Source organism: Lygodium microphyllum, chromosome 7 (genome assembly GCF_053477565.2).
Source record: "Lygodium microphyllum isolate KBCC chromosome 7, Lygodium_microphyllum_v1.1.10, whole genome shotgun sequence".
NCBI lineage: Eukaryota > Viridiplantae > Streptophyta > Polypodiopsida > Schizaeales > Lygodiaceae > Lygodium > Lygodium microphyllum.
The window spans coordinates 42,756,890-42,768,086 of record NC_141141.1 but is presented as its reverse complement, the minus strand read 5'-3'; the positions used below and the strand labels follow the sequence as shown (position 1 = coordinate 42,768,086).

The following is an 11,197-nucleotide window of genomic DNA, read 5'->3' as shown; positions in this document are numbered from 1 at the left end:
AGGATCCAATATAGGGTGTCTTTCCCTTGGTCTTGCAGCTCTCAAAGTTTTATTTCCATGGCATCAAGAGTCATAGTGGAGATATTCAATTTAGTATCCTATTGGAGCCTATTGATTGTGGCCTTTGGAAGTGATCCAAGACATTACCTTAGCTTTTGCTTCTCTCCATTATGCTTTGTAATATCCCCTTGGTTTCTAGATTGACTAAGAAAATGGCATGGTGGATGATATCATCATAGGGGTGTTTTTAAAAGTCAAGAGATCATGCAGGACTGGGGTCTCTACTAGCGATACAAGTTAGAAGCTCTTGTCCACTATGCATGCACTCACATTGTGGATGTAGGTCCTAGGGTTCCCTCGGAATGGCCTTATCCTCCTAATATGGTTAATGTTTACCCCATGTTTTCATCATTTTGTAACCAAATTTCATCATGATTTAAGTAATTGGATGTACAATGTTCAATTGAGCTTCATTTTCATTTTTTGTTGATAAGTAATCTAACCAACTAATTTTAATTCAAAACTAAAGTGTAAGTTGGTTTGAGGGTGATTCAATGCAATCTTTTGATAAAAAAGTGTCAAGTGTTCTTCATTGTCATGTGCATGATTGGGTTAGATGTTTGTATTTCATCCTACGGGTAACATGATATGGAAAAGGTGCATCTATAGATTAGCCTAAGGAGATTAGAATAATGTAAGAATGTAGTGCATATGTGAGTGAAATAACTCCTAAATTGCATGTACTACTCTATGCATTCTAATTTTTGAGGACTCTACTATGCAAATTTTGTAAGCATGTTTATATTTCCTAATTTATGATAAAGAAAGTGCATGAAGATGTGTTCAATGGTGGGGATTAGCTACAAACTAAGCATGCACTAGGTTATGTGTGCTAGCGGGGTACACTAGTGCCCTCAGGTTACTAGTGCACATGGTCATTAGGAGATTTATAGAGAATGAACCTCATACTAACATCTCACTTTCTACTAACTAACAATGCACAAACTGAATATTGGCTCTAGAACCCATATCTCTCCCTCTCTTTGCTAATATCCCTTCCCCCTCTACTCAACTCACTAATCTTAATACCTCTAATATTGACTAGCCTTTCGTCCTCATTTGAATTTCCAAGAAGGCCATGTGCTATGCATTGAGGGGCTTGAGGAGGCAGCAGATGCGACTCTAATAGAGCATCTTTCACTCTCATTCTCAATGCTACTTGCCTAACCACAACCTACTCTCGACATGGTGAAAAAAAAGGGTGGCTATATAGACTCTATATCTCATCCTTATGGTTATATAGCCATTGGGATGACCACTACACAACATGGAGGGAAGGAGGGCCCTGATGAACTGTTATTAGAAGAGGGCCCTATAGAGAATAGTGACCATGTAAAAAGCCAACATGGGGAGGAATCTTGGATGAAGAGGTAACACCAAGTTTGCAAGGAGGAGAGAGATGATCAAATCGATGTAATGGATGATGACAAGGAACGTGGTGGAGAGTGATGATGGCTCATTGACTAATTAGATAAGAAAAACCTTTTATATACAAACATATATAAAGTTATTAGCTTATATATGTAAACCTTTTATATTGAAATTGGTCCTTTGTTTGTGAGACAACTACTAGTTTACTCTAGTTACTCCTTAATATTACTACCTAACTAATATAAATAGAAGCAAATATGGCTAACAATCACAACCCCATTAACTAATTGGCAATATTTCTAATTTCTTAACTAAATTTTCTAATAGAGATATTATTAACCTTGTCAATTATTATTCTCTTATCTTTATGGCCATTATTATTCAAGAGTATGCTGAAGGTTGATATGGGACATCATTTTATGTACATTGCTAAAGGAGATGAAGTTACGCATATTATATTATCTTCCCCTTAGAGAATCAAAATATCCAAGCTTTGTCATGAGATCAAGGATCCAAGCTTCATTATGACATTCTAACCTTTTTTTTGGATTGGAAAGAGATAACTAATCTCACTATCAAGCTCTCCATTTAAGTCAAATAGATGTTTCGGACTAGGGAGCCATTAAGGCTCAATTTGGGGGCTACCATAGTCCAAGTTGGAAGCATTTTAGTCGCCAATAGTGGATGGATAAGGTAAAACACTTGGATTTGGCCTAAGTATCTGACATATGCAAGCACATGGGTTACTTAAGTTGAGGAGCAACTTGTTACTCATAAACAAGGGGTCTTCTTATGCTCATAAGTAGGGGCTTGCTAAGCTCATGGTCTCCTTGGTGGAAGTAGGGAGTTTGAGCCGATTATAGAGAAGAGAAAGATATTAATTCATTTTCACTTATAGCATGATTATTGGAGTAGATTGTTGTTATTGATTCATTATGGAGGGTCCCAATCAAATCATTAGAGGGGGGGAGACCTACAATTAGCCATTTTTTGGTTGCCTTTTGCTCCCCTTATTAGTTTTGAACTTTGCCTTCCCTCCCAACCTTAATCAAATGGCTTTTCTCTCTTTTTTTTCTTTTTTCAAAACTTAGCAACTAAGATGGGATGCACTACCTTCATGCATTAGGAAGAGAGTGTTTCTCAAACAAATCATGTAGATATCAATCAAAGGCATGCTTTGTGTAATTTTTAAAAATCACAAGTCTCATATTAGTCTCTTGTCAATGCATCCTAGATATTTGAAGCACAAGCATTGCAATATTGGAATATATTTGTTAGAAAAGCACACATAAAGAAGTAATATGTATATTTTTTAAAACCCCATTACATTACAGACCATTTGAGATCTCCTCACTAATTAATGAGAAGATGAGTGCTTCCTTAAAGAGAGAGAGTTGTTTCTTCAAGGCATTGAAGAAAGATGGTTGCTTCATGTCCCATTCAAAAGAACTAAGCTTGAACTTGTCCCATTCAAGAGAGAGAGTTTCTTCTTCAAGACATTGAACTTATCTAGTTCAAAAGACCTCTCTATTAAGCTTGAACTTGTCCCATTCAAAAGAGATAGTTGCTTCTTCAAGATATTGAACTTGAACTTGTCCCATTCAAAAGTGTCGAAATGAGCGGGATCTAGGGCATGGCAGTGAGCTATGGTGGATGGAAGAAGAAGAATGAACTCATGATGATAGAGACAAAGACACTGTTTGTTACACAAGTGAATTAGGTTCCAAGATTGAGACTTGGACTCATAAACACAATCTTGTGTATGACTGACAATGACAAGACACTTAACTGAAAGTACAAAGCATCATGACATTGTATTCATTCTACATGAAAAGTGGTAGTCAAGTACAATGCTTTATAGTTGTTGGATGGGTAGCAATCTTCCCTCTCTGTGCATATGGGATTACTGCAGCCTGCATGTCCTAAGCCCAGACTGCCTCATACAAAGAGGCTACATTAGGTGTGATTGCAAATATCTCAGCACCCCTCCTCAATCACAACCAGAAAGTACAAAGTGTGTAGAGGCTTTAGTGAAAGTAACACCTGCAAAGTGTGGGCACACCATAAACATGGCAAAACACCAGAGGCTGTCGCAGAAAAGGCTAAGTGTGGGTACCACAAACATGATGGTCATCTAGAGGATGTAATAGGGGCCTTACAGAGGCTTTAGTACAAGGCTACATGAGGAGTTTTACAAGCTTATGATAAAGAAATTTGGGCTAGACATTACAAGGCTAAAGAAGTCAGTTAAAAATTGGGGCAAGCCCTTGTAGTTTTCAGCATTACTTTTGACATAGATATTCAATTCATTGTAGGTTTTATTGTCGGAGTCCAGCTTGCCCTTTTTTATCATGTACTTGCTGTTCACTTTGCTTGCCGCTTTAGAGTCTTCATGATTTTTCTGCTTCTTCTTCTTATTCTTTTTCTCTTTGATTTTTCCTTCATGGTCATCATTTTCATGGACTTTGCTTGCATTAGTCATTTGGTTCTTGTCTTTATGGTCCCCCTCAAGCAAAGGTACAATCTTTGAGACAATGAAAATGTCTTCAAACTTTTGCACTTTCATGTCTTCAAGGTCTTCAAATGGATGCACTGATGGCATTTGGATATAGGCAGCTCCATGTCTTCCTATAGGAAGAGTAACATCTTCTACATGGTACAAGTGAGTAATAAGAGTAGTTGTGTCACCCTTGATAGCATGTGTCCATATGAAAAACTTCATTTTGGTCATTGAGTATTAGCTTCAAATCAGAGATAAATCAGTAGTGAGTTGATTCTTGAATGTGTTAAAGAGCAAAAGTGCCAAGAAGCACTAAATTAGTATCAAGAGATACTATGGTTTGAAGATGATGATTCTTGATGCTTGTTGTTGCTTTGCTTGATGAACCAATTGCTTGAGTCCCCTCCTTGCTGGTGTGATGGACAAATCTTGCGGGTAAAACACTTGAATCCTTGCTTGAAACTTAGTTGGGAACTCACATCAGAGTGACAAAATTTCAATGGAGTGAGAGGAGTGAGAAAAAAGATTTGAAGCTCAAAGGCTATGGAGTCCCTATTTAGGGTTCTGATAGACGACTGTTAAACCAGCTTGTGCAGACGATCAGCGCAGCAATTCCAGCCAATACTTAGTGGGGAGAGAGCTTATGAGACATCCTTGAAGTGCCCTATGGTTGCAGGGGAGATCATGGTCTGTGCACACAGAGACAGCAGTACGACCTGATGATGGCGCAGAATAGGCAGCGAGCTCAAATTCACACAATGCTTGCTTGATTGATCACGAATGTTTGACTGTGATGTACCAGGGAGCTTTGCCAGGAGTAGAGGAATGTTTCTCCGAAAGGAATCATGAGCTGAAATGGCTTGTAGTGTGAGATCCAGGGGCTCAATCAGAGCTATGTGTTGTTTGGCTATGGCTGCCACAAGCTTGGCTGAAGATGAAGTTGAGAAAAGAAGTCATACACTGACACTGAGCTAGATGTGAGCTGGATAGAGGTTGAGAGGAATCAAGAGAGGCTGAAGAAGCAATGCTATGCCCGACTGGGCTTTGATACCATGTCGAAATGAGCGGGATCTAGGGCATGGCAGTGAGCTATGGTGGATGGAAGAAGAAGAATGAACTCATGATGATAGAGACAAAGACATTGTTTGTTGCACAAGTGAATTAGGTTCCAAGATTGAGACTTGGACTCATAAACACAATCTTGTGTATGACTGACAATGACAAGACACTTAACTAAAAGTACAAAGCATCATGACATTGTATTCATTCTACATGAAAAGTGGTAGTCAAGTGCAATGCTTTATAGTTGTTGGATGGGTAGAAATCTTCCCTCTCTGTTCATATGGGATTATTGCAGCCTGCATGTCCTAAGCCCAGACTGCCTCATACAAAGAGGCTACATTAGGTGTGATTGCAAATGTCTCAACAAAAAGACCTCTCTACTAAGCTTTCAAAATTTCCATGAACGATTTAGTAAATCATGATGCTTATGTTTTCACAAACAAGCTAATTTATTTAAAAATTTATGGATTTGTTGCTCCCAAATCCATCAAGATCTCCTCGAGGAGGAGCACTCCTCCTTCATTTTTGCATGGAAACTAATAATTTAAATGTGACATTTGTGAACAAGCTCCTATTGTCAATGTGACTTTTGCTTTGAGACATAATCTCTTTGATAATATTCATGTTAATAAGTGTAGGGTACTAAAGTTATAATAAGTATTTGATAACAATATGTATTTAAATATGAGGTATCTCATCAATGCAATTACTACTAGTGTCACACATAATCATCAGATGATTAGGCACCATTAATGTTCTAATAGCATATAATTGTGACACAAAAATATCATACCTCTTTTGTATGACATATTTTATATGAAGATGCCATCACTATGACTATAAGGAAATCACAATGCACCACATAATTATGGCTATAAAAATTGTATTTCTTTCTTCACAACAATTGTATGAATTTTATCATGAATTTTATCTTGGAATAATTTCAATCTCATCAAGAAATTATATCTCAAAATTACTTTCACAATTATAGTAACCCTATCTTAAATTATGATGATGGAAAAGAATAATTAAAGAAAGTTGCATTATTTAGAGGCTAATTGTTTGATGTTTATGGGAAAACTATAATGTGGACCTCCTTCCCAAAATGTCTTAGCTAGAAGGAAATATGTGGTTGAGGTAGGATGAAATCGATCCCAAAAGACATACTCAGAAGCATTGTTGCATCCACGAAAGTCAGGCAAGCAAGCTGTTGCTCCTCCATAACTTCCCATTCCACAACACGAACTATTTGATGTTTTAAAGCCTATGAATTGATCCAATGCAAAAGTTTAGTTATTGGCTTTTGGAATAATCTTCTCATCTTTATAATTCATTAAGGAATAAATGCCTAATAAAGTAGAGAATTACAAGCCCTAAAACCTCAACAATGGATCTTAGATTACCGTAGAATTTAGGGTTTGCTATGATGTCATGCAACAAATCATACACATTGTTGTAGACCATTGTTGATCCGTGTAGTCTTTGTTGCAAGCCTAGCAACATGACAAGAAGGCCGCTATTGAAATTTTGGGCAATCAAGTTGAGGGATTTTACCGGGAGTCCATTAACACTTTGAAACTTTTCCAGCTGAGAAGGGATGCAACCCATGGGGGAAAGAGATGCTACCACTATCTTGCGTGCACCTAGATTGTATAATTTCTGAAACGAGCATGAAATTAGGGGACTTGTGACCACACACACATGCACACACACATGTACACACGTGCACATACATATAATTTCATAAACCAACATGAAATTAGGGGACTTGTGACCCCACACACACACATGCACACACACACACATACATGCATACATAGATACATACATACATACATACATGTATACATACATACATACATACATACATACATACATACATACATATGTGTGGAGAGAGAGAGAGAGAGAGAGAGAGAGAGAGAGAGAGAGAGAGAGCTCACTTGAATAATGCGAGACAAGTTCTCAAGTAGTAGAGCTTGAAACTGATTTTGATTGTATTGACTTGCATAATAGGAGTTTAATGAAATGTAATTTTTCAAATAATCATTCGTTCCAGTGGAGATGTAGTAGATGGACTTTGAAATGATATCACTTGCAGTTGAGACACCTAGACTTTTGCACAAGCAATCTTTTACTTCTTCAAAGTAAGCCACTTGATCTTCTAAAGAGATGTGTTGCCCCTATTTCAACTCGAAATAAGATATTAGAAATTGCACTTTTTGGAAACAATTGTACAACTAGGACTTGAAAGTAAGTGAAACATCCTTTAATTAAACAAAATATTTAAAAATTGATATTGAGTAGCAAAACATTCATATCATGTCTTGTTAGAGCTATTAAACTTACAAAGATATTGCCTGTTGAGTTGAGGATACCACTTCCAGCTGATGCAAAATTTGCTCCTTCTTTGAGGATTTTGTTTGTATTTGCAAGGTAAGGAGGAGTTAATGAGACATTTAGGAAGGAAGCTGAACAAATCCAATGGCAATAATGTAAAAAAAAGTTTCCAATGAGTTCAATTAATATGAAAACTACAAGCAAATTTGATTTAGCATATTTTCATATGCATGTACACTTCTAGTTCAGGACATTAATTTGGACAATACTTTGTAAATCATACTCTCTAACTTGCATAGAGACAACTTCAAGAGTAGAGGATCCATGTCGTTGTAGAATGAAAAAACTTTATGGCATAGTGTGTTTCATACATTTCATTGTTCCTGAGGTATGCATATCAACCTCAACTTTCCAATTTGAACCAATTAACAAATCCAAGATTGGGTATCTATTTCCTCATATGCTTTAAGAAATAAAAAATCAACAATAATTCTTAAATTGATTTTCTACTTATCAACAACTCATTTATTATAGATGAACTAATAAGCAAGACATCAAAACACTCATAAAAATGAGAACTTTCTCTACTTATTTGATACTAAGGATTATATTCATGTATGTCCATGCAATCATCAAGCTATGCAAGCTTATGTGGTACTAGTCTTGATATACATCTAATAGACATACTTCTAGACATGCACCAAGATTGCAAGTTCATGTTATCCCTCTTCCTTGGAATCTTTCAAGAAGTGCAAGTTCATGCTATCCCTCTTTCTTGGAATCTTTTCAAAGTGGCATACCTACCACGAGAATACTAAAGAAAAATAGACAAAGCTTGAATTAGTTTGAAAGAAACTTAAGCATATGGACTAATTGAGCCATAAGTGAATGGTTCTATGTTTCATTTATTCCTATCAATGAAATCCTTAAAAGAGACAACTTGATCAAGTAAATAGAGAATTTTGAAAGTCTCATTACAACCTGATCATTTAGAGATTTCCATTCACATGCAATATCTTTTTTTGGTAAGATATGCGAGATTTATTTTGTTAAAGTGAAACTTCAAATACTTTTTGAGAGAAAAGTCATTTGAGAAGAACTATTTAAATCATCTTTCGTAATATAAGATAAATGGAACTATCCACACTACAAGGACTAGTAACAAACATGTTTAAATCTCCACAAAGATGAAAAAGGCTTTGCATTAACTTTGAAAAGTTTAGTGTATATTTTTAGGGAAAATTGTTAAATGCTTCAAGATTGTGAAGAAGAAGCCTTCAATAAACATATGTGCTTACCTAAGTGGTCAATGCTTAACCTTCCATTTGTGAACCTTCCTGTTGCTTGGTGTGTGTCAAAGTCTCTCCCAAAAGGGAGGTAATCTGCACGTGCAATCGTCCATAGTTGGTTGTTATTGCCGTTGTCCACAGTAGAGTCTCCAAACACAAAGAATCCAGGCACTTCTCTTTGCATTTCATTTTTGTATTCTCCATTAGTACTATCTGTGGTATTTATACTAGCATTGGTAGTATTTATACTTGCATTAGTAGAAAGAGAATGACGATAGTTAAATAAACAATTGTTGGTATCTCCTTCACATTCCTTCACCACTAGTCCACCCATTAGAATGAGCAAGCATGCACACTCACAAAAGATAGTTTGCATTGTTGCTAGCCTTACACTTTTTTAATTAACAAAATGTGCATTTTCTTGCAACATTCTCATCAAAGGAGAAGGTTTATTGTTTCACTTTTAATGAATGAGAAAGATTGTGAAGCATTAATCAAGGCATCATGTGTTTCATGCACCACCTAACACCAACATTGTGATTAGTTTATCATAACTTCATGAAAGAGGTAAAAGATATGACCATGGAGTTCCCAAAAACATATGAAAAAGGTGGGTTAAAAAAAGATGCATCAAGTCCTTTCCAAGGCCTTTATTGTAGCCATAGGAAAAGGTGATACTTATATTGAAGTAAAATTTGTAATCAAGCTTCAAATCATACCACTTTCACTAGTTGAAATATGTGTGACCAAGCTTGAAAGGTGAAGGGAATTTGACTTTTCACCTAAAATGTGTGCAAATGGCCATTGTTGTTTGAATCTTTAACTTAGGAACTTGCCAAGGGTATTGGGTTGATCACAATCAAACATAATATGATTATGTATTGACACATTAACATGGGATGTGATAAAGATAATATATCAATAATAACCATTCCTTGAAAGGGGCCATCACCCCAAAGAAAAGCACATCGCATAATCACATGACAAAAGGAATAACCATTTAAGATTTACTCTAAAGGTTTAGTAATCATGAGATAAGAAATCAATGAACTCCTTAACAAGAAAAGACAAGATATGTATTTACTCAAATATGCATGTATAGAGTTATGGACATCTTTAAGTGTGACAAAGTTGATATTAACAACATAAAACTATATTAATACAAACTTCTCTTAAGCAATCACCAAAGAAATAAACATAACTCATGAGCATCTCACAAACTAAACACAAATTTTGGAAATAATAAGTTGGGTTTTAAACATTTGAGTTGTTTTTATATTCAACCATTTCAATTAGGAATGAGTCACAAAGAACATCTTACATTACACTCTAAGAAAAGGAAGCACGCTATATATGTTGTATGATGGAAAGGTATTAAAGGCTTTATATGATATATAGTTTACATAAAGTCAAGAAAAAAAAGGGTGCTTTCTCAAGCTCCATATTTTATGGTAACTTTGGATTACTTCAAATGAATACAATTTGCACATGTTGAGTAGAGTTTTTGCTTAGAGTAAGTTTGTTTATAGTTTCTTTTTGTGAAGCTTATACATAGTAAAAGTAAGAATAAGAGGCTAACTAGGCCAATTGCATACCCTACAAAAGTTACATTTTATGTGAGAATAATCTCCACGATAATTTGGTCTTTTTGCTATACCATGATGTTGAGTCAAGTAATATCACAACTTTAGAAAATTGTTGAAATCAATATACCAACAAGTATCAAACCATTGGAAAGAATATGATTTTCTCAAATAAGAATATTATCAAAAGTATTATCAAAAGGAGTTTGGTACATGTGCACCTTGACAATTTTCTAAGAAGGATATAGCATAACATCTTTTAGTTACAAACCTTAAGATCGCCTAAAGGGAAACAAGAAACAAGATTATTCAAATATATATATGGAAATTTCAATTATAAAAATTTCAAATGTAATATAATTCTCACCCTATGCAAGCAAGAATGACCAATATCTCCAAGCCTTATCTCATCAAATTTTTTCCTCTCACATTGCAACATAGTAGGTGGGGGCATATCTAACCACCATGGGCAATTCTCAATCTCATATTGAGAAATCCCACCTATGTCATCCTCATACAAGGTGAGTTCCTTGTTTGTAATTTCCACCCATGGCTTGCAAGCCAACCCTATTAACCACATGAAAGCAAAAGACATTAAGGAAAGAAGAGACCCTAAAGGCCCACAAATTTTTGCAAACAAATTGTCATGTTTTTAAAGAAACCATTGTATGAAATGGTATAATAAGAGCTTGGCTCCCTCTCGTGCAAGTTGTACTCACAATTAACTTAGTGAGAGGGTAGCTCCTAAAGCCACTAGTTATGAGTCCTTTGCATCAAACATTATAGAGAAAGTATAAGATATGATGAAAATTTATATGGATATGATCACTGCGCAATACCACCAAATCACCATTGATGTTAATTTCTTAAAACATTAGCAAAATTTGATGGGTACTAGGACGCTCGATGATAGGGACCCATCATGATTCATTTGTGTAGGTAAGTGGTGTGGTGGGTAGCATTTCCCTCGTAATTGTCCTAATGTCAAATGT

The 11,197-nt window shown here is 35.7% G+C and overlaps 1 protein-coding gene across 7 annotated transcripts; it reads right to left on the bottom strand.

Annotated features, from left to right (window-relative positions):
* Positions 1–2,945: 2,945 nt before the first annotated feature.
* On the bottom strand, positions 2,946–9,051 carry LOC148033393 (GDSL esterase/lipase 7-like). 7 transcript variants are annotated; one of them, XM_087682281.1, is made up of 6 exons: positions 8,632–9,051; positions 7,343–7,464; positions 6,937–7,176; positions 6,548–6,652; positions 6,161–6,257; positions 2,946–4,080 (listed from the first exon to the last, which is right to left on the bottom strand). In XM_087682281.1, the coding sequence occupies exons 1-6, from the start codon at positions 8,996–8,998 to the stop codon at positions 3,623–3,625; spliced, it is 1,389 nt and encodes a 462-aa protein (XP_087538407.1). In that variant the 5' UTR covers positions 8,999–9,051; the 3' UTR covers positions 2,946–3,622. The 7 variants fall into 7 exon arrangements, with proteins under 7 accessions (XP_087538407.1, XP_087538409.1, XP_087538410.1 ...); XM_087682283.1 differs by having other exon boundaries at positions 2,946–4,077; XM_087682284.1 differs by having other exon boundaries at positions 7,343–7,410.
* Between the last annotated feature and the right edge of the window lie 2,146 nt (positions 9,052–11,197).